Consider the following 25,351-nt stretch of genomic DNA (forward strand, 5'->3'; position numbering starts at 1 on the left):
TAAGGTGTTCAGTTTTATTTTGACTTTAGAAATGATTGCTCTCCTCACAAATCAACTGTTTCCCCCTGTATTCAATAATTTTATCCCTTAAAACTCATCTTTGATCACCAAAATTACATATTTAAAGATTTTCTTTGAAAAAAAGTCATCCTGCCTTAAAATATCTTGAATGTAACTCGACACCCTTGCCTCATTTAGTATACGCGGTTCTATGAATATGCAAATGAGCCCCGCCTCCACTCACTCACTCAGCTCAGAGATCCACTGGTTGACGATCACACGTTGATCTGATTGGTTACAAGGTAGTTTGTGACGTCAGAAACACCAGCGATTTCAAAGCGTGTTTTTGAGACTGTCTTTGGTTCACTGCAGTTTTAAGGAGGAAATACTCAGCAATGCTGTCGACTTATGATCTTACACATGGTTTGTCTTAAAGCAGATTAAAAACACCACATAGACACATAAACAACATTAAAAGCTGGATTTTCACCATAGAGGGACTTTAACACAAATATCTATTTACTATAAACAATTGCATTAAAATATTAATATGTAATAGTATAGAGTTCTCTACACTCAAAAATGTTGCAAATGGCATCAATTTCAAACTAAATCATTCAGATCCTGACGACACTGATATTAGGCTGTTTAGCAACATGCAAATAAAACAATTATGAAACAAAATAAAAACGAACCAAAAAAGTATTGGTCAACACTGAAATTAAAGAATTAAATAAAGATGCAACATAAAAAATGACTCCAACATCAATGTGACTTTTTGCCTCAACTTTTTTTCCCCGTTTTATTAAAAATGTGCATCAATCAGTGTCTGATACGAGTGAACAAAGCATAAAAACACCTCAAGAGCAAGTCCCATAATTATGATACAGTTTCAGAGTACAGAAAATGGAAACAAAACAACAGACTAAAATCTAAAAACAAACTCCAGATAAGATACACACACAGAGAACAAAAACATATTTGCATTTTTGGTTGTAGTTGCTTCAAAGACACGTGTAAGTCAGTCCGATGCGGAGGCAGAGCGAGAGCACGGGAGCTGAGCTCAGTATAGTTCAACACCACATGCGCTCGCTCCGCGATATATGGCAATGTAAACAAAATAAGCAAAGAACGATCAAGAAATACAACAGAAGGCAATAAGTTCAGTAGTTTTGACACGCGTGTATGCACAACAGTCGGACTCTGATATCAGGTGAAATCACGGCACACAGCGTGTCTTTAGATGCACATCTCAGCAGAAACTGGAGTGCGTATGAAGAGTCTCGTCCCGTGACGCAGATAAACCGTGTTTTGGCTTCACATTCACACTTTAAAGTTTGCTTGTAAAAATCTCTGACTGAAATACATCAGTCACAATAGCAGATGTGCAACCGCAAAACATTAACACTGATATAGAGACACAAGTTTCACAGACGAGGATTGAGCTGGTCTCAGACTAATGCATGTTTGAGCTGTTTTAAGTCCCCCGGTAATCAACTGTATCCCTTAAAACTCATCTTTGATCATTAAAATGACATTTAAACGTTTTTTTCCCAAGAAAAGAAAGTCTTCATGACTTAAAATATCTTGACTTTAACTCGACACCCTCGCCTCATTTAGTATTCGCGGTTCTATGAATATGCAAATGAGCCCCGCCTCCACTCACTCACTCAGCTCAGAGATCCACTGGTTGACGATCACACGTTGATCTGATTGGTTACAAGGTAGTTTGTGACGTCAGAAACACCAGCGATGTCAAAGTGTGTTTTTGAGACTGTCTTTGGTTCACTGCAGTTTTAAGGAGGAAATACTCAGCAATGCTGTCGACTTATGAACTTACACATGGTTTGTCTTAAAGCAGATTAAAAACACCACATAGACACATAAACAACATTAAAAGCTGTATTTACACCACAGGAGGACTTTGAGATCTCAAGATGCACACCAGTAATGTTTTTTTTCTAAGGCACGATTATAAAATCTACTTAAATGTCCTGATTGAACCAAGGCCTAATCCTGACTTAATCTAAACCCTGTCTGTGAAACCAGGCCTTAGGGTTGAACTCTTTCCCCGCCATTGACAGAATCTTCCGGCTATCCATGTTCTCACTGTTATACAGTAGGGGGCGCAATTACACATCATCTGAAAGAGTGCTGCATCTCCAGATCAAAACACAGGAGAAGACGACGCAGAAACAAGCAATGCTGACGCACACTGTAAACTTTGACCAAAACTTGATTTTCTCAGCTTATAGTTCAAAATGTTGCTTTTTTTTAATGAAACCCACATTGAAGTGTTGATAAAGCTAGAATAAAATGTTGAGCCTCTGCTCTTTCTTTTGATAGTTTGCATGTTCAGATTTTCATACAACAGAATATTCCGTGAAAACTTTGTGAAAGTGATCAGAAACGCCGGTGGGGAAAGAGTTAACAGTTTCATCTCTTTGACACAAAAGAGCTTCTTTGAAAACTAAATGTTCAATATAAAAGCATTCAGAGTAAACCCACGTCTCGAGGCCTGAACGCAACGGTTTATGACACTTTCCTTACATTCATCCTGGAGGACCGTCTGACGATTACCCCGCTGCTGTTCCCAGATGAAGCGTTCCCAGATCCCAGATTTGGCTTGACATTAGCAGCAGGATGGAGTCTTTGGCTGTTCGGTGATCTTGGCTTAGCTCTAACACACAGGCACTGATAGCTGATGACTGAGGGATGCTGGGAGTCTCACTCTTCTTCGTGGCTCTGGCTGGCGTCTGCGCCGAGGCTCTGGATGGCCTTCCACAGTCTCTCGTTCTCCTCCAGCTGATCGCTGAACTGAAACCACAGACAGAACCGCGTTAGAGCTGCGCCCCACGCACTGCATGATGGGAAACGGCTATCTGACGGCACAGCTCAACACTCATTGGTTTAAAGTAAACCACCGTGATGAATCGTTCTCTTCTAAAATAATTGATTTTGTAACTTTGATATCATGTTTTAATGTGTATAAATTATGTAGTTTTCCCAAACTCTCTGACAGTGCGATCTCTCTATGTGATATTACTAAAAAATCCAAAAACATGTCCATATATTGAACTAAAAATAAATGGAAAACACGTCTGTCAGATGGAATTAAATACCAAGTATTTTGGGTGTCTTGTTCATCATATTTATTTGTATATAAAAGCAAAATAACTTAAAGTGCCCCTATTATATGCTATTTTAAAGGCTCCTAATTTTCTTTTTAAGGTCTCCTACAACAAGTTAAATGCATCAAAGGTCTAAAACACTTTAATTTTCTCATAATCTTCACTGCAGCGTCAGCTCTTTCCTCTCAGTGTCTGAAACTCTTCGAATAAAGGTCTCTCTAAACCCCGCCTCTCTGAGAGCTGCTCTGCTGTGATTGGTCAGATGACCCAATCTGCTCTGATTGGTCAGATACCAAACACTCATTATCACATCTGAATCTCAGCTCTTCATCACAGTGATACGAACAAGAACGATGGCGTCTCAGTCTCTTCCAGTCTCAGATAAACTACAGTGTTTAAGGGCGGGGCTAAGAGACGCTGTTCAGCCAATCAAGACCACAGGCTGGCATTATGCAAATTAGTTACAAACCTACGCAGATTCATCAGGAAGTGAGACTGAATTACTGATGACTCGTTTCAGTTCAGAATCACTTCTTTCTTTTGAGAGACAAAAACTCCATTCATCTGCACTCTGATCTTGGCAGTCTTTCACATTCACAAACAGCTCCATCACACACAGGAAAGGGCATATCCCAAAAAGCATAAAAGGGGCACTTTAAATTCCACACAGTTTATTAGAAGTGCAGCGGATGAGCGTGAATCACATGATATCCTCTTCGATCTCGTGCTGTCGGTGTCTGATCCGCTCTGAGAAGAGAGAACGTCTCAATTGCACATGTAACCCTCATTCCCTGAAGGAGGGAACAGAGACATCACGTAGATTACCGACGAATAGGAATCTCGCTAGAGAGGCCAATCTACTTCGAGTGTAACTAAAACGAGGCAGTGCACATTGGCATGCGATGATTGCATCAGCTGCGCTGCATCACTGCACATGCATATAATGAGCAGCAGGTGCACTGCATCTTCAGGCTTTCCCTGAGGAGCCGAGCCGGTGACGTGGCTGTCCCAGCGGGAGACACACGTAACTGAGACGTTCCCTTTCAGTCGGTCACTCTCGACGCCACGTTAATCACCAACGAATAGGAATCCCTACCAAAGCGCCACAGCTGATGACCCCATCCAGCGCCCTGTGTAACCCTCCTACTCCCTCTCACCTGATGGGACACGGCTTACACAGAGAAGTCCATCACTGCAGTTCCGGCTCAGTGAGACTATTGGATAACACTGGGAAAGCGTGCCCTTTCCATTGGAAAAGGAACGCTGCGGAAGCCACATCCTTCCCTGAAGGAGTCATGTGGAGATAACACATAACCCCGTGGGGTTGTTTACATATGGAGTATTGGGGTGACACCAATATCCTAGGAGATGGGTTCTTCCCAAAGGGAAAGACACGGGCTTCCGTTTAGGAGCAACCGTGGAAAAATCAACATATGGGATCCTCGCAGAGTTACACATTTGGCACCCAGCCTAGACCCGGTTCTCAAGGATTCAGCGGGATATCATTTAATGATGAATGGGATTGCACTACAGTGCAATCCTATTGAAAAAAAAGATTGCATTACACTTACAGTAAGGATCACTTTGTGAAAACAATGTGTAATATCTTTACATAAAACTGTCAAGTTTCTGTATTGTAGTGTGTTACATTTATGGTGTCTTAATTATTGTTGTTGTGTTGTCATGTGTGGATGCACCGTAAGGTTTGCTAATTACTTTCATTGTATAATACATGCAATGACAATAAAAAGGAAGTGAATTGATATAGGCCTGACGCCAGACGCTCCGCCACATCCGGCTGCCGAGGGTGATGGAGGACTCAACAGGTTTTTCACTCTGGAGACATGAGCGAAACTGTAGGCAACAAGAGACGGGCCTCTCGCTGCTTCGACCCGTTAGAGGTGAGAACACAGGAGGAAACCGGCTCTAGACCGAGGCTATAGAACCTAGCGAACGTGTTGGGTGTCGCCCAGCCCGCAGCTCTACAAATATCTGCTAGCGAGGCGCCACGTGCCAGGAGGATGCAACACTTCTTGTTGAGTGAGCTCGCAGCCTGAGCGGGCAAGGCACGCCCTCTGCTTCGTAAGCCAAGGCGATGGCGTCCACTATCCAGTGGGCCATTCTCTGCTTGGAGACCGCCTTTCCCTTCTGCTGGCCTCCGTAACAGACAAAGAACTGGTCTGAGGTCCTGAGGCTTTGAGTTTGACTTTGAGACAAGAGCAAAGCCAGGGCTGGGTCTGCCTCCTCCAGGGGCAGCGCATGCAGGTTCACCACCTGATCCCCAAAGGGAGTGGTAGGAACCTTGGGCACATAGCCAGGCCGGGGTCTCAGTACAACATGGCCGTCACCCAGCCTGAACTCTAGGCACGATTCGTTGACCGAAAATGCCTGCAGGTCCCCTACCCTCTTGATTAGAGGTCTTCAGTCCTGCTCCTGGAGGGCCACTGTCCTGCAGAGTTCAGTTCCTGCCTCAGCACACCTGCCTTTGAATATTCAAGCGATTCTGAAGAGCTTGATGAGCTGATTCAGGTATGTTTGATTAGGGTTGGAACTAAACTCTGCAGGACCGTGACCCTCCGGGAGCAGGATTGAAGACCTCTGCTCTTGATGGAGGCCAATGTAACCAGTCAGGGCGCGGGTGCCATAGGGTGACCTGTCTCTGAGAAAGAAGGTCCGTCCTCAGAGGAATGCGCCAGAGAGGGGCAGTCGCGAGGAGCATGAGTTCTGGGAACCAGGTCCGGTTGGCTCAGTAGGGCGCAACTAGTAAGACCTGCTCCTCTTCCTCCCTGGCTTGCACAGGGTCTGTGTGCCAGTGCATCCCTCGGTCAGGGAGAAAAAACAGCTGGCAGTGGGTGTTCTCTGGAGAGGCGCTCAGATTGACCTGTGCGTCTCCGAAACTACGCTAGATCAGCTGGGCCACCTGGGGTGGAGTCGCCACTCTCCTCAGGTGCTTCTGACTCCAGAGGAGGAGATGGCGGGCGAGCTGCGACAGGAGCGTAGACCACCTTGTCGGTTAATGTCCGAACAAGCACATCTTTGCCCTGCCTTTTACACGGCTCAGAGCAAGACAACTCGAGGTAGAGGACGTGACGTCGAGTGACCGACTGAAAGGGAACTGCACTTATCTGAGGTTATTTCTCACAGCACTCGCTCTGAACTGACCTGCTTCTGTAACATCTGGATTTGAGCTTCCTGCCGGTTCACGGTTTCTCTGAGCTGAAAAACACAACATGACTTCATTATATTCAATATTCAAATCAGCCAAACATTCTTTTTAACATGACAAGATTACTGGACATCCATGTTTCGTTCAAAAAGCAATGACACATGAGCATTTTCCAGCTGGCCTCAAACCCGCGAAGGCTTCCCCTTTAAAGACTTAAACGCCCACTGTATTTATATTTACCTTCTAAAATTAAAATTAGAGCCATTCACTCTCTTTTTCTTACTATGCCATACGTAATATATAATATCTTACTGGAACTGGAAAGGGAAAGTGATATGCTGGGAAAAATTGTGATTATTACCCCAGAGTTTTCATATTAGAAATAAGGTTTAAAAAACTTTAAACTTGAACACAGATTTTATCCAACAAATCATTATTTGCAGAAATCTGAAAAATACTTTACAATAAGGTCTCATTCATTAACATTAGCTAACTATGAGCAATATATGTATTGTAAAGCATTTAAAATTAAAGTGAATTAAATTAATTAAGTTAGTTAATTAAAACACAACTGATCGTTGTCATACTGCATAGATACAACTGCTGATTTGAAATATGTATTAGAATATGGTGAAATTAACATGAACTAATATTAATAAATGTTAGTTCATGTTAACTAATGTAGTTAACCAATTATAAAAAATGAAAGCTTATGATAAAGTGTTACTTAAAAATATACAACTATAAACTGTAGTTTCTGTAATAACTATCATGAAACCTGTGCATGTATTTCAGCTTCTTACTTCAGTTAGATGATGGAGTGACAATCAGATATATATCACTGAAAATAGTGTTCAAAACCTCTCTAACGTTTAATTATGGGCTTCACTGAATATTCCTTCTACTCAGATCCGTTTTATATTTAAACACTATCAAAGCCAAATTGAATCATGTGGTGTAAGTCAGAGCTCTAAGAAAATTCCCAGTGTACAAGTTGTAATTACGAGTTCTACAAGGACGTGAATGCTTTTTACAGGTCGCAATCTCGTGATTACAGTAAAGACGACATGCCATTAATGCACCTTTATTTAAGCATCTGTATATTTGATTAAAAGTAACAGGTCATGCGGTGAGATGTTGGACATCATGCGTACGTGTGCCAGCTCGACGCTCGCTCCGCAGCAGCTCTGATCGGATCGGGCCGTCTCTGCGCCGTTCATCCGCTCGTAATCCACACATGCTGTCGGCTGCCGAACACACACAACACAGCGGCTTGAGACACACAAACAAACACCAGTCGACTGCTGATAGTCATTAAAGGAGTAGTTCACTTCAGAATTAACATTTCCTGATGATTCACTCTCCTCCACGTCATCCTAGATGTTCATGACTTTCTTTCTTCAATGGAAAAGAAATGAAGGTTTTTGAGGAAAACACCCCAGGATGTTCCTCCATATAGTGTCTTCAATGGGGTCCAACGGGTCGAATAAGATAAGATAAGACTCTTATTCCTCGGCTGGATCGTGTCGAGACTTTGAAGCTGCACTGAAACTCACATCTGGACCTTCGACCCGTTGGACCCCATTGAAGACACTATATGGAGGAACATCCTGGAGTGTTTTCCTCAAAAACCTTCATTTCTTTTCCACTGAAGAAAGAAAGACATGAACATCTCGGATGACGAGGAGGAGAGTAAATCATCAGGAAGTTTTAATTCCGAAATGAACTAATCCTTTATTTCTTCCTGATTGGATCAGCAGAGCGTTCAGTACCATCAGGCTCTTGGCTTTGAGCTGGTCCAGCTCCTCGTACGGCAGCGTGTTGCTCTCGGGGTAGGAGGGCGGCAGCGGCTCGATGGAGTCTCGGGAGTCGTTCGGCAGGGGGATGAACTCTGCGTCCAGCAGCTCCTGCACTCACAGCCAGAGAGAAACACACAGCAAGGCTTTATGAAGGAAGACTTTAAGACCAAGCAACAGAAATTGAAGGGTACAAGATTGGTAGACATTTTTTATGGCAAAAGCTGTGTGGTTTATTTAATTTATATCTTTATTTTGCTTCTCCAGTAAATGTGTCTTGATTTAAAGGGGACATATCATGAAAATCTGACTTTCCCCGTGTGTCAGTGCTATAATCGGGTGCATCTACCGACCCAGAAAACCTGAAAAGTGAAACCCAGTAACTGTGTTCTGGTGAGCCTTTCTCTGCAAGCATGTTATAAAATAAGCCAATCAGATTTCGCTCTCCTTCTGACGTATGAAGAGGATCTTATTATAATATTACCGGCCCTTAATCTGCACGTTTACACACACCAGCCGACATTTGGTTTCTCGAGCGCCAACAGAGACCAGTTCTAACGCACTGATGAAGATCCAGCAGAGCCTGAAGCTGTTCTGTGGTTGAGCACAGACGAGCACTGAACACTATTGACCAGAACATGTCACCGCTGTCTTATAAACACCTCAGGAACTGTGGACACTTGTGGAGAAGTTCAACATGATGATGAGATGATCAGTGTAACTCCACAACAACTACAGAAATGTCTCCACTAACATTCAGAAGCTCTTCCTGAGTCTCTCCGTAAGGCTGCACTCGCTACTGGTTATTCTGGGATTCTGGATGAGTGAGATTGGCCTGTTCTGTTATTGCTGGAGTTTCTGAAGCTCGTGTAAAGACTCCGCCCTCTTCTGGACGGAGGCGGAGCTAAAGCTCATTTGCATTTAAAGAGACACACAAAACAACGGCACGTTTTTGCTCACACCCAAAAAGTGGCAAATTTGACAAGCTGTAATAAATGATCTGGGGATTTTGAGCTGAAATTTCAGGCACATTCTGCGGACACCATAGATTTACATTACATCTTGTGAAAAGGGGCATGATATGTCACCTTTAAGAGTGCTATTTGCACTGAATAAGACACAAATACAGAGCAAGATTTTTGCAGTGCATGTAATGTTTATGCCATGACTTTCTGAATTAAAGCCGTTCTGCTGTAATTTGAGTGTGTGTGAAGGCCGTGTGGTGTGCGGGCGGAGGACCCTGGCTTCACCTTGCGCAGCCACGAGGGGCAGGAGCTCTGGCCGGTCCTGCTGTCGATGGAGAAGATGGGCGTCTGCAGACCCCGCTCCCCCAGATCCGCCTCCACGGTTCCTCCCAGCATGCCCTCTCGCAGCTCTGAGTCTGTGGCCGAGCCCGTCTCCAGATCCACCGAGGAGGTCGAGCACTGGCCTGAGGACCGGCATACTCAACCGTTACACACACACTCTACACGCTACACAAACGCTACACACATGCTACACACACGCTACACACACAGACTACACAAACACTATACACACGCTACACACACAGACTACACAAACACTATACACACGCTACACACACAGACTACACAAACACTATACACATGCTACACACACAGACTACACAAACACTATACACACGCTACACACACAGACTACACAAACACTATACACACGCTACACACACAGACTACACAAACACTATACACACGCTACACACACAGACTACACAAACACTATACACATGCTACACACACAGACTACACAAACACTATACACACGCTACACACAGACTACACAAACACTATACACATGCTACACACACAGACTACACAAACACTATACACACGCTACACACACAGACTACACAAACACTATACACATGCTACACACACAGACTACACAAACACTATACACACGCTACACACACAGACTACACAAACACTATACACACGCTACACACACAGACTACACAAACACTACACACGCTACACACACAGACTACACAAACACTACACACGCTACACACACAGACTACACAAACACTACACACGCTACACACACAGACTACACAAACACTATACACACGCTACACACACAGACTACACAAACACTATACACACGCTACACACACAGACTACACAAACACTATACACACGCTACACACACAGACTACACAAACACTATACACACGCTACACACACAGACTACACAAACACTATACACACGCTACACACACAGACTACACAAACACTACACACGCTACACACACAGACTACACAAACACTACACACGCTACACACACAGACTACACAAACACTATACACACGCTACACACACAGACTACACAAACACTATACACACGCTACACACACAGACTACACAAACACTACACACGCTACACACACAGACTACACAAACACTACACACGCTACACACACAGACTACACAAACACTATACACACGCTACACACACAGACTACACAAACACTATACACACATGCTACACACACAGACTACACAAACACTATACACACAAGCACCACACAAACTCTACGCACATCTTGTCAGCATGCCGGTCTCAGTGAGTATCCTAGCAGACAGTCGGTTACGTCTTAAGTGAATGAACAGTCGAGGCGTGTGTATCAGTATCAGTGTATTGGATCAATGCATTATGTCTTAAAGTGACAGCAGCCTAATATTCTGTTGTCTGTGTTTTTAATGTTAATCAAACAACAAAAGACAAGGAAATCACTCACAGCTCTTGAATAGCTTTTGTGACTTTAATAAGGATTAATCTGTCAAATATGCAGTGTTATTTTACCATTTCTGCAGCTGAAAACTAATGTTAATGGTCTGTAACCTGAAAAGCACTGTTTATTTTATTACTATCTTTGCTCTTTTGTATTTATTTGTGCTCTTGTTTGTAGTTTGATTATTTGTTCTTATTTTATTTTTTTATTTTTTGACAGTAGTCCATTTCTCCCTGAACACGGCACATACCGAACCGTACCGAAGCCGTGATACAAACCGAACCGTGAGCAATTTGAACCGTTGCACCCCGACTACACACACACACACACTACAAAAGCGCTGTACATGCACAACGCACATGCGCTACACGCCACACACACATGCAGTACACACACAGTACACTTTTATTCCGACTAGCTGCAGAGCCAACATTTCTCATTTACATTTAATTTAACTTGACACACTCAAAAAACTAAAACTTAAATAAAAAATTATTAAAACTACAAAAAAAAAAACTAATTCAAATTACAAAAAACAAATTTAATAAAACTTTAACAAATGAAAACAGAAAATATAAAATGCTAATATTAATAAAAACTATAACAGTAACTGAATGATCCTAAAGCACCACTGGCTCTCACACATGAATACTGAATAACCACAGGAGATATGTGATCTTACCGCTCCCGATGGACAGGCCGCTGCTGTTTGAGCGGATGGTTTTGGAGTTCAGGACTTTCTCTGTCAATAGACATGAACAGGAAGTTAAACTCCAAACATTCCCTTAAAGAGGGGATTCACAGCTACACAGATGGCCGTTTAATAGACGCTCCCTTCAGCCAGAAACCTCAATACCCACAATGCATCGGTTTCCGCCAGGGTTTGAAATTAATGTTTTCACTAAACGGCCAATTTGGCTACTATATTTTTAAGTTACCGGCCATTCAGAACTTCTACTAGCCAAAAAATCAATTAATTTAAATAAACCAGATTAACTACGCCACAGCAAATTTGGATTTCATACATTAACTTCTTATTCAAACTAAATCCTGTCATCCCACATCTCTTCCTCTTCCATCCTCATCACCAAACATGTGTTTTAGCTGGACAGATCAGTACAGGACAGAGGACATCAGGAACACGCAGGATGTTGGAAAATAACAATGTCTTTTCTGTTCACCAAATGCTTTTAATCTTCTCTGTTGCTTCAATGCAACTGAACAAGCGTGCCGTTATGTGTTGTGTAGTGACGTGTGTGTTCAAGTAAGCAGATATGAGCAGATTCTGAGCAATACACTGTATTTAATATATCATGATGACTCATGAGTGTTTGCACTAAATCTGCACAGATTAGGCTTAACGAACTTCCCCAGCAAAGTGAGGAAACAAAGTAACACGCCAAATTGGCTTTTCTTACTTAGTGTTTTTGTCTTGTTTCCAGTCCAAATATAAAAAAAATCTTAAATCAAGAAGCATTTACTAGATGAGTAAAATGCCATAAGATATATTGTTTTCTGGGGGAATTAATACAAATTAAGTGAGTTTTTGCTTAAAACAAGCTATATTATCTGCCAATGGGGTCAGAAAATTGGCAGAAAATTTAATTTTGATTAATTCCCCCAGAAAACAAGACATAAAACCTAATGGCATTTAATTAATCCAGTAAATGCATCTTAATTTAAGATTTTTTTTATATTTGGACTGAAAACAAGACAAAAACACTAAGTAAGAAAAGCCAATTTGGCATGTTAATCTGTAGCTTTAACCAAAGCCCTGGATCTGCCTTTCACATGTGAAGCGTCATCCGGCGGACTTCAGCTGATAAGTAAGCGTGAGCAGAGCAGTGTGTGAGGACGCACCCATGATGAGGATGGTGTGCCAGCCCCTGCAGGACAGATCCGGCACGTGGTGTAAGGAGCCGAAGATGGGCCGGGGCAGAGCCGGACACACCTCAGAGCCGAAGCCTTTATCAGGAGGCATCCCGAGCCGGCCGTTCCCCGCGTTCCCCCACGCGAAGATCTGGTTATCTGAGGGACACACACACACACACACACATCACTGCAGAGGAGGAGGAGGAGGCTAATGCCTCTAACTAATGCCTCTGCTGCTTCCTAGTCCAGACTGCTCTGATAACAGGGTTATTACTGTTGACCAACACTAAACTACTGTAAAGAACACTGAAAGTGATTCAAATAAAGGGTGCAATAAAATACAATTTTATTACAAAATAAAATAAAATAAACAAAAATAAATAAGCTTTTTTTAATTTGTTCAAGTATATTTAAAAATAAATGAAACCTTAATAGTAATATTTTAAGTAATAGTTATAAAAAAAAAATGGCAGGGTTAAATGCACTTTAAATTTAAATGCAAAAGTTAAATGCACTATAAATTTAATGAAAAGTTAAAAATAAATAAAAAATATTAATATAAACTTTAATAGTACATAAATATTAAAATGATAGTTGGACATTCATCAACCAACTTGCTTAATGCTTTTAAACGTGTGATGATGATGATGATGATTATTATGATGCTTCTCCTTCAATATCAGCTCTAACGCATTCTTTTAGATAAAAACACACTACACACACACGCACTACACACACACACACTACTAACACGCACTACACAGACACTACAAACACACTCTCTTGCAGCGGTCCTCACCCTCAGTGGCGGCGATGGTGAAGCCGTCTCCACACGACACCTTGCACACCACCTTCCCCCCGAAGGGCCCCACCAGCACCTTCACCCCCTGGTGCTTCTTGAAGTCCTTGACCCCCAGCTGCCCGTACTTATTACAGCCGAAGGTCACCAGACGCCCTCGCTCTGCACAGGCATGAACATTCACATTAGCAGACGCCTGTGTCCAAAGCGACTTACAAATGAAGAGTACAGCAAGAGAGTCGTCTTGAAGAGGCAAACACAACACAACAAGTGCTCAGAATACACAGCTCAGGCACTGCTTACAGTAGCACAGGCCAGACCAGGAGGACTACAGGACAAGGAAAGTGTCTTATTTTTATTTTTTATGGATAACACCATGGGTTACGAGGCGGCGCACAGTGAGAGCAGTGTGTGTGTGTGCAAACGCACCGTCTATGGCACCGGTGTGGGCCTTTCCCGGAGAGATGAAGGTGATCTTGAAGCGCGAGAGCAGCCGGACCAGGGAGAGTGTGGTGGTGTACGGGATCCCCTGATAACTCTACACACACACACACACACACACAGCTCACAATCACAACATTACATCATCAACACACTCATTTACCAAAGTCGGGTTTTACATTATCATTTTTCTGGATTATAACAGTTAAATCAAATGCAAGTAACCAAAAAGCATGTCTAATTCATTGAAATCTTGATGCAACATTTTGGTAACACTTTACTTGAAGCCCTTATGTATAATGCATTATAAAGGTATTCATTATATACATTATAATGCATTATCTCTTTTCATAAATAATTGTAACCAAAATTAAAATGCATTATGATATTTGCAGATTCTGAAATTGGTTGTTTATCATGTGTTTTAATGTATTATACTTTCTAAAGGTGTGTTCAATGATTAGATAAGTATTATAACTGTACAGTTATTCATGAGACTATATAATGCATTATAAGGAGCATTACAAGGCATAATTAATGCATTAAAAAACTTTTATAATGCATTATACATAAAGGCTTTAAGTAAAGTTTTACCAAAATATTTAGGGCCCCGTGAAATACGTTTGATTTTTACTCAAATTCTGTTTTATTCCAAATTTTTATTTTTTATTTTAATGGTTTAATCATTTTAATGGTTTAATTAGGTTTTAATAATCAAAAAGCATGTCGAATCAACTGAACTGATCAGATTTAACAACTTAATAATATATTACAACAGGGCCTTATGACTTTTTTCTCCAAAAATTCTATTTTGAGTTTTAATTTTTTTGGATTTATTTATTTTCATTCACATATAAACTGATCAATGTGTGTGAATAAAAGTCTAAATTAAACCTGTTCATCGTATAAAGCAATCTTGGATTCATGTGGATTCGTTTTACTATCTCTTTGTGAATCAGAGTTTCAAATGTTACAGTTACCTGCTGTTTTTTTATGTATTTTTTTATTAAAAAAATATTCGAAATTCTATTGTTTATTTGACAGCCCAAGTCCATATTTGACTAAGTGTGCAGCTCTATGTTTGATTTATACATTCAAAATGTAATTTTTAAGACTGTAAAGCGTGATTCAATCCATGTTTTCCACCTGGCGTGAATCGTAGGGCCGTACTGATCTCACTAGCAGAGCTGTGAATAATGATGGACATACTTCTCCCGAGTGGTTTTTGATCCCAGTGATGCCTAGATTCAGACCCAGTTTGTTGAGCTCGTTGTTCCCGCAGGCTAAAACCTTCCCAGAATCGGTGAGGAAGAAGGTGCCGTCGCTGCCGCAGAACACAGAGGTGATGATCCCACCTTTAGGAACCTCCACCTACCGTTAGTCAACACATTAGCCTACAGTGAGCCATACATTCACCACAGCATTCATGAATCTTTGTTAACATTCGTTAATAAAAACACAGCTGTTCACAGGGTGCGTACAGACACTGTAAAATACAATTCCAGGACTTTCAAGAACTTTAAGCACTACTTTTTGGGGTTTCAAGGACTACAATCAGAGATTTCACTTATCAAACAATATCTTTATTATCTTTCAAATTCTAAAAAAGGTAAACAGATAAATACAAATATTCTAATAAAGTGCAGCAAATGCAATGATTGAAAGGATGCTATGACAAAGATATCACTTTCCTTATTCAAACTGGGTTTTTTTTTTCATTAATATATGATTGACCTGAAGAATGAAATCTGTATCATATACTTGGAAATTTACATGAGCAATATCACGCTCATAGCCATGCAAAATGTTTATGTGTATGTGTGTGTATATATATATATATATATATATATATATATATATATATATATACATCAGACAGGCTGCAGCGTGAATTTTGCATGAAACTACTGTATATCATCGAGAAAATGTAACACTAATTTAATTTAAGTACTTTAAGTACCTTTTCATAAATATGATTGTTTTCAAGGGTTTTCCCAGACTTACATTTCAAAAAGTCAAATTCCAGCACTTCAAGCACCTTGTACGAACCCTGTTAGTTAGTGCATGCCAGCTCAGACTCATTAAATAATATTACCAGATACAACTTTTGATTTTAATAATGTATTAGTAAATGTTGAAGTGAACCTTAACTGAGATTTATAAATACTTGAGGTGTGTTTTTTATTGTTAGATCATGTTAATGAAGGATTCTTGATTCGAGGGCAATGGTGAAACATGAGTGAAGTTTCTCTCACTTGCATTGGAGAGGAGAAATCGTCCTCGCAGTCCAAACCCAGTCGACCTGCGGAGGGAAACGCCGTCAGTGTCACTCAGCAGCAGTGATGTCACAGGAAGTCAGTGCGGTCATGTGACTCACTCAGCAGCAGCAGAGCCCGTCTACGGAGAGCCTGGCCACCCCCTTTTAAGTCCTATTGTGCCGAATTGTGGTTATAGTTCCACCAGAGTTCCACTGGGGGCGATCGCCCATGAGTGCAGAATGAATGGGAGTCTATGGAGCTAGACGGCTAAATTTGTCTCTTTCACCCGATTGCCGTTGAGAAATCTCAGATTTGATTCTAGGTTTTGCAAGTTCAACATGGGTTATAGGTCGAAAGTTGAATGAACAAGTACTTATGTCCTTTCGATTTCTCACAGGTTGAGTTGTTGTTGCCCATAACACGCTAGCATTCTGCTAATGAACGCTGATTGGTCAGTGAAGGACTGATTACGACCAGAGATACCGCTTGATGGCATCGTGGCGTCCGAAGCGGGACCAGAAACAAACAAAACAAAGACTCTTCTAGCACGTGTGTTTACCTGTGTCAGCTGTGTTGTGTGCTTCCCTGTGTCAGCTGTGTTGTGTGTTTGCCTGTGTCAGCTGTGTTGTGTGTTTGCCTGTGTCAGCTGTGTTGTGTGTTTCCCTGTATCAGCTGTGTTGTGTGTTTCCCTGTGTCAGCTGTGTTGTGTGTTTGCCTGTGTCAGCTGTGTTGTGTGTTTACCTGTGTCAGCTGTGTTGTGTGTTTGCCTGTGTCAGCTGTGTTGTGTGTTTCCCTGTGTCAGCTGTGTTGTGTGTTTGCCTGTGTCAGCTGTGTTGTGTTTCCCTGTGTCAGCTGTGTTGTGTGTTTGCCTGTGTCAGCTGTGTTGTGTGTTTGCCTGTGTCAGCTGTGTTGTGTGTGTACCTGTGTCAGCTGTGTTGTGTGTGTACCTGTGTCAGCTGTGTTGTGTGTTTACCTGTGTCAGCTGTGTTGTGTGTTTGCCTGTGTCAGCTGTGTTGTGTGTTTGCCTGTGTCAGCTGTGTTGTGTGTGTACCTGTGTCAGCTGTGTTGTGTTTCCCTGTGTCAGCTGTGTTGTGTGTTTGCCTGTGTCAGCTGTGTTGTGTGTTTGCCTGTGTCAGCTGTGTTGTGTGTGTACCTGTGTCAGCTGTGTTGTGTGTGTACCTGTGTCAGCTGTGTTGTGTGTTTACCTGTGTCAGCTGTGTTGTGTGTTTGCCTGTGTCAGCTGTGTAGTGTGTTTGCCTGTGTCAGCTGTGTTGTGTGTTTGCCTGTGTCAGCTGTGTTGTGTGTTTACCTGTGTCAGCTGTGTTGTGTGTTTCCCTGTGTCAGCTGTGCTGTGTGTTTCCCTGTGTCAGCTGCGCTGTGTGTTTACCTGTGTCAGCTGTGTTGTGTGTTTGCCTGTCAGCTGTGTTGTGTGTTTGCCTGTGTCAGCTGTGCTGTGTGTTTGCCTCTGTCAGCTGTTTTGTGTGTTTACCTGTGTCAGCTGTGTTGTGTGTTTGCCTGTGTCAGCTGTGTTGTGTGTTTGCCTGTGTCAGCTGTGTTGTGTGTGTACCTGTGTCAGCTGTGTTGTGTGTTTACCTGTGTCAGCTGTGTTGTGTGTTTGCCTGTGTCAGCTGTGTAGTGTGTTTGCCTGTGTCAGCTGTGTTGTGTGTTTGCCTGTGTCAGCTGTGTTGTGTGTTTACCTGTGTCAGCTGTGTTGTGTGTTTCCCTGTGTCAGCTGTGCTGTGTGTTTCCCTGTGTCAGCTGTGCTGTGTGTTTACCTGTGTCAGCTGTGTTGTGTGTTTGCCTGTCAGCTGTGTTGTGTGTTTGCCTGTGTCAGCTGTGCTGTGTGTTTGCCTCTGTCAGCTGTTTTGTGTGTTTACCTGTGTCAGCTGTGTTGTGTGTTTGCCTGTGTCAGCTGTGTTGTGTGTGTACCTGTGTCAGCTGTGTTGTGTGTTTACCTGTGTCAGCTGTGTTGTGTGTTTGCCTGTGTCAGCTGTGTTGTGTGTTTGCCTGTGTCAGCTGTGTTGTGTGTTTGCCTGTGTCAGCTGTGTTGTGTGTTTGCCTGTGTCAGCTGTGTTGTGTGTTTGCCTGTGTCAGCTGTGTTGTGTGTGTGCCTGTGTCAGCTGTGTTGTGTGTTTCCCTGTGTCAGCTGTGTTGTGTGTTTCCCTGTGTCAGTTGTGTTGTGTGTTTCCCTGTGTCAGCTGTGCTGTGTGTTTGCCTCTGTCAGCTGTTTTGTGTGTTTGCCTGTGTCAGCTGTGTTGTGTGTTTGCCTGTGTCAGCTGTGCTGTGTGTTTGCCTGTGTCAGCTGTGCTGTGTGTTTACCTGTGTCAGCTGTGTTGTGTGTTTCCCTGTGTCAGCTGTGTTGTGTGTTTGCCTGTGTCAGCTGTGTTGTGTGTTTCCCTGTGTCCGCTGTGTTGTGTGTTTCCCTGTGTCAGCTGTGTTGTGTGTTTGCCTGTGTCAGCTGTGTTGTGTCAGCTGTGTTGTGTGTTTGCCTGTGTCAGCTGTGCTGTGTGTTTGCCTGTGTCAGCTGTGTTGTGTGTTTGCCTGTGTCAGCTGTGCTGTGTGTTTGCCTGTGTCAGCTGTGTTGTGTTTCCCTGTGTCAGCTGTGTTGTGTGTTTGCCTGTGTCAGCTGTGCTGTGTGTTTGCCTGTGTCAGCTGTGCTGTGTTTACCTGTGTCAGCTGTGTTGTGTTTCCCTGTGTCAGCTGTGTTGTGTGTTTCCCTGTGTCAGCTGTGTTGTGTTTCCCTGTGTCAGCTGTGTTGTGTGTTTGCCTGTGTCAGCTGTGTTGTGTGTTTGCCTGTGTCAGCTGTGCTGTGTGTTTGCCTGTCAGCTGTTTTGTGTGTTTACCTGTGTCAGCTGTGTTGTGTGTTTGCCTGTGTCAGCTGTGTTGTGTGTTTGCCTGTGTCAGCTGTGCTGTGTGTTTGCCTGTGTCAGCTGTGTTGTGTTTCCCTGTGTCAGCTGTGTTGTGTGTTTCCCTGTGTCAGCTGTGTTGTGTGTTTGCCTGTGTCAGCTGTGTTGTGTGTTTGCCTGTGTCAGCTGTGTTGTGTGTTTGCCTGTGTCAGCTGTGTTGTGTGTTTGCCTGTGTCAGCTGTGTTGTGTGTTTACCTGTGTCAGCTGTGTTGTGTGTTTGCCTGTGACAGCTGTGCTGTGTGTTTACCTGTGTCAGCTGTGTTGTGTGTTTACCTGTGTCAGCTGTGTTGTGTGTTTGCCTGTGTCAGCTGTGCTGTGTGTTTGCCTCTGTCAGCTGTGTTGTGTGTTTACCTGTGTCAGCTGTGTTGTGTGTTTGCCTGTCAGCTGGGTTGTGTGTTTGCCTGTGTCAGCTGTGCTGTGTGTTTGCCTCTGTCAGCTGTGTTGTGTGTTTGCCTGTGTCAGCTGTGCTGTGTGTTTGCCTCTGTCAGCTGTTTTGTGTGTTTACCTGTGTCAGCTGTGTTGTGTGTTTGCCTGTGTCAGCTGTGTTGTGTGTTTGCCTGTGTCAGCTGTGTTGTGTGTTTACCTGTGTCAGCTGTGCTGTGTGTTTGCCTCTGTCAGCTGTTTTGTGTGTTTGCCTGTGTCAGCTGTGTTGTGTGTTTGCCTGTGTCAGCTGTGCTGTGTGTTTGCCTGTGTCAGCTGTGTTGTGTGTTTACCTGTGTCAGCTGTGCTGTGTGTTTGCCTGTGTCAGCTGTGCTGTGTGTTTGCCTGTGTCAGCTGTGTTGTGTGTTTACCTGTGTCAGCTGTGTTGTGTGTTTGCCTGTGTCAGCTGTGCTGTGTGTTTACCTGTGTCAGCTGTGTTGTGTGTTTACCTGTGTCAGCTGTGTTGTGTGTTTGCCTGTGTCAGCTGTGTTGTGTGTTTGCCTGTGTCAGCTGTGCTGTGTGTTTGCCTGTGTCAGCTGTGCTGTGTGTTTGCCTGTGTCAGCTGTGCTGTGTGTTTGCCTGTGTCAGCTGTGCTGTGTGTTTGCCTGTGTCAGCTGTGTTGTGTGTTTGCCTGTGTCAGCTGTGTTGTGTGTTTGCCTGTGTCAGCTGTGTTGTGTGTTTGCCTGTGATAGCTGTGTTGTGTGTTTGCCTGTGATAGCTGTGTTGTGTGTTTGCCTGTGTCAGCTGTGTTGTGTGTTTGCCTGTGTCAGCTGTGTTGTGTGTTTGCCTGTCAGCTGTGTTGTGTGTTTACCTGTGTCAGCTGTGTTGTGTGTTTGCCTGTGTCAGCTGTGTTGTGTGTTTGCCTGTGTCAGCTGTGTTGTGTGTTTGCCTGTGTCAGCTGTGTTGTGTGTTTGCCTGTGTCAGCTGTGCTGTGTGTTTACCTGTGTCAGCTGTGTTGTGTGTTTACCTGTGTCAGCTGTGTTGTGTGTTTACCTGTGTCAGCTGTGTTGTGTGTTTGCCTGTGTCAGCTGTGTTGTGTGTTTGCCTGTGTCAGCTGTGTTGTGTGTTTGCCTGTGTCAGTTGTGCTGTGTGTTTGCCTGTGTCAGCTGTGTTGTGTTTACCTGTGTCAGCTGTGTTGTGTTTCCCTGTGTCAGCTGTGTTGTGTGTTTCCCTGTGTCAGCTGTGCTGTGTGTTTGCCTGTGTCAGCTGTGCTGTGTGTTTGCCTCTGTCAGCTGTTTTGTGTGTTTGCCTGTGTCAGCTGTGTTGTGTGTTTGCCTGTGTCAGCTGTGCTGTGTGTTTGCCTGTGTCAGCTGTGTTGTGTTTCCCTGTGTCAGCTGTGTTGTGTGTTTCCCTGTGTCAGCTGTGTTGTGTGTTTGCCTGTGTCAGCTGTGTTGTGTCAGCTGTGTTGTGTGTTTGCCTGTGTCAGCTGTGTTGTGTGTTTGCCTGTGTCAGCTGTGTTGTGTGTTTGCCTGTGTCAGCTGTGTTGTGTGTTTACCTGTGTCAGCTGTGTTGTGTGTTTGCCTGTGATAGCTGTGTTGTGTGTTTGCCTGTGTCAGCTGTGTTGTGTGTTTGCCTGTGTCAGCTGTGTTGTGTGTTTACCTGTGTCAGCTGTGTTGTGTGTTTGCCTGTGTCAGCTGTGCTGTGTGTTTACCTGTGTCAGCTGTGTTGTGTGTTTACCTGTGTCAGCTGTGTTGTGTGTTTACCTGTGTCAGCTGTGTTGTGTTTGCCTGTGTCAGCTGTGCTGTGTGTTTACCTGTGTCAGCTGTGTTGTGTGTTTACCTGTGTCAGCTGTGTTGTGTGTTTGCCTGTGTCAGCTGTGTTGTGTGTTTGTCTGTGTCAGCTGTGTTGTGTTTGTCTGTGTCAGCTGTGCTGTGTGTTTACCTGTGTCAGCTGTGCTGTGTGTTTACCTGTGTCAGCTGTGTTGTGTGTTTGCCTGTGTCAGCTGTGTTGTGTTTGTCTGTGTCAGCTGTGTTGTGTTTGTCTGTGTCAGCTGTGTTGTGTGTTTCCCTGTGTCAGCTGTGTTGTGTGTTGCCTGTGTCATCTGTGTTGTGTGTTTACCTGTGTCAGCTGTGTTGTGTTTCCCTGTGTCAGCTGTGTTGTGTTTGTCTGTGTCAGCTGTGTTGTGTGTTTGCCTGTGATAGCTGTGTTGTGTGTTTGCCTGTGTCAGCTGTGTTGTGTGTTTGCCTGTGTCAGCTGTGTTGTGTGTTTGCCTGTGTCAGCTGTGTTGTGTGTTTACCTGTGTCAGCTGTGTTGTGTGTTTGCCTGTGTCAGCTGTGCTGTGTGTTTACCTGTGTCAGCTGTGTTGTGTGTTTGCCTGTGTCAGCTGTGTTGTGTTTGTCTGTGTCAGCTGTGTTGTGTTTGTCTGTGTCAGCTGTGTTGTGTGTTTCCCTGTGTCAGCTGTGTTGTGTGTTGCCTGTGTCAGCTGTGTTGTGTGTTTACCTGTGTCAGCTGTGTTGTGTTTCCCTGTGTCAGCTGTGTTGTGTTTGTCTGTGTCAGCTGTGTTGTGTGTTTGCCTGTCAGCTGTGCTGTGTGTTTGCCTGTGTCAGCTGTGCTGTGTGTTTGCCTGTGTCAGCTGTGCTGTGTGTTTCCCTGTGTCAGCTGTGTTGTGTGTTTCCCTGTCAGCTGTGTTGTGTGTTTCCCTGTATCAGCTGTGTTGTGTGTTTGCCTGTGTCAGCTGTGTTGTGTGTTTACCTGTGTCAGCTGTGTTGTGTGTTTGCCTGTGTCAGCTGTGCTGTGTGTTTGCCTGTGTCAGCTGTGTTGTGTGTTTCCCTGTGTCAGCTGTGTTGTGTTGTGTCTTTACCTGTGTCATCTGTGTTGTGTTTCCCTGTGTCAGCTGTGTTGTGTTTCCGTGTCAGCTGTGTTGTGTTTCCCTGTGTCAGCTGTGTTGTGTTTGCCTGTGTCAGCTGTGTTGTGTTTGCCTGTGTCAGCTGTGTTGTGTGTTTCCCTGTGTCAGCTGTGTTGTGTGTTGCCTGTGTCATCTGTGTTGTGTGTTTACCTGTGTCAGCTGTGTTGTGTGTTTACCTGCGTCAGCTGTGTTGTGTTTACCTGTGTCAGCTTTGTTGTGTGTTTCCCTGTGTCAGCTTTGTTGTGTGTTTCCCTGTGTCAGCTGTGTTGTGTGTTTCCCTGTGTCAGCTGTGTTGTGTGTTTCCCTGTGTCAGCTGTGTTGTGTGTTTGCCTGTGTCTGCTGTGTCGTGTGTTTACCTGTGTCAGCTGTGTCGTGTGTTTCCCTGTGTCAGCTGTGTTGTGTGTTTCCCTGTGTCAGCTGTGTTGTGTGTTTGCCTGTGTCAGCTGTTTTGTGTGTTTGCCTGTGTCGGCTGTGTTGTGTGTTTCCCTGTGTCGGCTGTGTTGTGTGTTTCCCTGTGTCGGCTGTGTTGTGTGTTTCCCTGTGTCGGCTGTGTTGTGTGTTTGCCTGTGTCAGCTGTTTTGTGTGTTTGCCTGTGTCGGCTGTGTTGTGTGTTTGCCTGTGTCGGCTGTGTTGTGTGTTTCCCTGTGTCGGCTGTGTTGTGTGTTTCCCTGTGTCGGCTGTGTTGTGTGTTTGCCTGTGTCGGCTGTGTTGTGTGTTTCCCTGTGTCAGCTGTGTTGTGTTGTGTGTTTGCCTGTGTCAGCTGTGTTGTGTGTTTGCCTGTGTCGGCTGTGTTGTGTGTTTCCCTGTGTCAGCTGTGTTGTGTGTTTCCCTGTGTCAGCTGTGTTGTGTGTTTGCCTGTGTCGGCTGTGTTGTGTGTTTCCCTGTGTCAGCTGTGTTGTGTGTTTCCCTGTGTCAGCTGTGTTGTCGATGCCTCGAGAGAAAAGAAAGTGCAGAGCTGAAAGCACCAAAGTGACTGAAGGACTGCCGTAAAGCAGTATCTCCGGTCGTACGATGTGTATGACGTCATTGACATTTTTTAAGCGAATAAGTGACTCTAAAAAAATCTAACACCCAGCAATGTGTAATTTCTTTGCATCTCCAATACAACATTGCAATACAACATTCAAATTACTAGACAATAAATTATATCCTGAGAAAAGTGGATTTTGAGGGGAGTAGCGCCCTCATGTGGAACCAGAGTGGAACTGCAGCCAGTTCAGAAGCCGGAAGTTTACAGAGAGTGGAAGTCCTCCCCTTATTAGACATTCTCTGACAGCAGTGATGTCACAGGAAGTCAGTGCGGTCATGTGACGTGCTCACCGTGCTCTCCGCAGCCCCAGGAGTAGATGTCCCCGCTCTGGGTCAGCGCCACCACGTGATTGTCCCCGCAGGACACCTGTCTGACGGGCCGCTCCTGGAAGAACTCCAGCAGCACCGGCTCCAGCACCTCCATGCCGTGCTCGTTCTCCACGCCCAGGCAGCCATAGTAGTCCGAGCCGAACATGTACATCTGATCCTCGTCTGCCAGAGGACGTGAGAGAGCACACACACGTGTCATTACTGGACAAAGAACCCACACGGCACACGATTCTCCCAGTGTCTCTACAAACAACTCATTTCTTTTTTGTATTTGATTTGATTATATTTAGGCATCGTTGCCATTCTTATTACTCTACCCTTCCTTCGGCTCTGGAAGTCTATGGCAGCCGGAGCCGATCAGCCCTATACACACACTATGCAAGTTGTGTAGGGCCCCGGAAATTACTCAAGGCCCGCCTCCCCCTCGAGGCAAAGCGCGTCAATCAAAGTTTACAACATCGATGAGAAATTAAGCGGAACTATCCTTCTGCTCACGAAAAGCATCGTTACTCCAGTCTTCAGTGTCACATGATCCTCCAGAAATCACTCTAATATGAGGATTTGATGCTCAAGAAACATTTATGATTATTATCGAAGATGAAAACAGTTGTGCTGCTTCACATTTGTGTGGAAACCGTCATACATTAATTTTTCAGGAATTATTGATGAATAGAGAGTTCAAAAGAACAGCATTTATTTGAAATCTTTTGCTACATTATAAATGTCTTTTCCTGTCACTTCTGATCAATTGAACGCATCCTAGCTGAATAAACTGATTAATTTGTTTTCCTGACCCCAAACCTCTGACCGCAACAGTCGCCTGAGATATCAGGGAGTGTGTGTAGCGCTCACTGTCAGGGAGTGTGTGTTGCGGTGGTCTGAGATGTCAGGGAGTGTGTGTTGCGGTGGTCTGAGATGTCAGGGAGTGTGTGTTGCAGTCGCCTGAGATATCAGGGAGTGTGTGTTGCGGTGGTCTGAGATGTCAGGGAGTGTGTTGCGGTGGTCTGAGATGTCAGGGAGTGTGTGTAGCGGTCGCCTGAGATATCAGGGAGTGTGTGTAGCGCTCACTGTCAGGGAGTGTGTGTTGCGGTGGTCTGAGATGTCAGGGAGTGTGTGTTGCAGTCGCCTGAGATATCAGGGAGTGTGTGTTGCGGTGGTCTGAGATGTCAGGGAGTGTGTGTAGCGGTCGCCTGAGATATCAGGGAGTGTGTGTAGCGCTCACTGTCAGGGAGTGTGTGTTGCGGTGGTCTGAGATGTCAGGGAGTGTGTGTTGCAGTCGCCTGAGATATCAGGGAGTGTGTGTTGAGGTGGTCTGAGATGTCAGGGAGTGTGTGTTGCGGTGGTCTGAGATGTCAGGGAGTGTGTGTTGCGGTGGTCTGAGATGTCAGGGAGTGTGTGTAGCGGTCGCCTGAGATATCAGGGAGTGTGTGTAGCGCTCACCGGTGACGCAGGCGGTGAAGTCGGCCCCGCAGGACACCTGTCGGATGGCTTTACCCTGCAGACGCTCCACGCGCCGGGGCTGGCGGTACGAGGCCTGGTCTCCGTGACCCAGCTGACCCACCATCTTCGCTCCTCCCTGAACACTCTGCACACACACACACA

General features: G+C 44.3%; 1 protein-coding gene across 2 annotated transcripts in view; it reads right to left on the bottom strand.

Annotated features, from left to right (window-relative positions):
- Window positions 1-771: 771 nt before the first annotated feature.
- The window catches only part of nek9 (NIMA related kinase 9), a 36,486-nt gene continuing 11,906 nt past the window's right edge, over window positions 772-25,351 (bottom strand). The window contains exons 11-23 of one of the 2 annotated variants that reach the window (XM_081347486.1): window positions 25,190-25,334; window positions 23,711-23,911; window positions 16,217-16,263; window positions 15,171-15,332; window positions 13,950-14,058; window positions 13,521-13,682; window positions 12,710-12,877; window positions 11,532-11,591; window positions 9,344-9,522; window positions 8,070-8,204; window positions 7,452-7,544; window positions 6,294-6,347; window positions 772-2,817 (exon numbers count right to left, since the gene is read on the bottom strand). In XM_081347486.1, the coding sequence (XP_081203612.1) occupies window positions 2,728-2,817; window positions 6,294-6,347; window positions 7,452-7,544; window positions 8,070-8,204; window positions 9,344-9,522; window positions 11,532-11,591; window positions 12,710-12,877; window positions 13,521-13,682; window positions 13,950-14,058; window positions 15,171-15,332; window positions 16,217-16,263; window positions 23,711-23,911; window positions 25,190-25,334 (1,605 nt within the window). In that variant the 3' untranslated portion in view covers window positions 772-2,727. The remainder of the gene's footprint in view (window positions 2,818-6,293; window positions 6,348-7,451; window positions 7,545-8,069; window positions 8,205-9,343; window positions 9,523-11,531; window positions 11,592-12,709; window positions 12,878-13,520; window positions 13,683-13,949; window positions 14,059-15,170; window positions 15,333-16,216; window positions 16,264-23,710; window positions 23,912-25,189; window positions 25,335-25,351) is intronic. The other variant, XM_081347487.1, reaches the window with a different exon arrangement.

The sequence above is a fragment of the Scardinius erythrophthalmus genome (genome assembly GCF_964197995.2).
Source record: "Scardinius erythrophthalmus genome assembly, chromosome: 19".
Classification (NCBI taxonomy): domain Eukaryota; kingdom Metazoa; phylum Chordata; class Actinopteri; order Cypriniformes; family Leuciscidae; genus Scardinius; species Scardinius erythrophthalmus.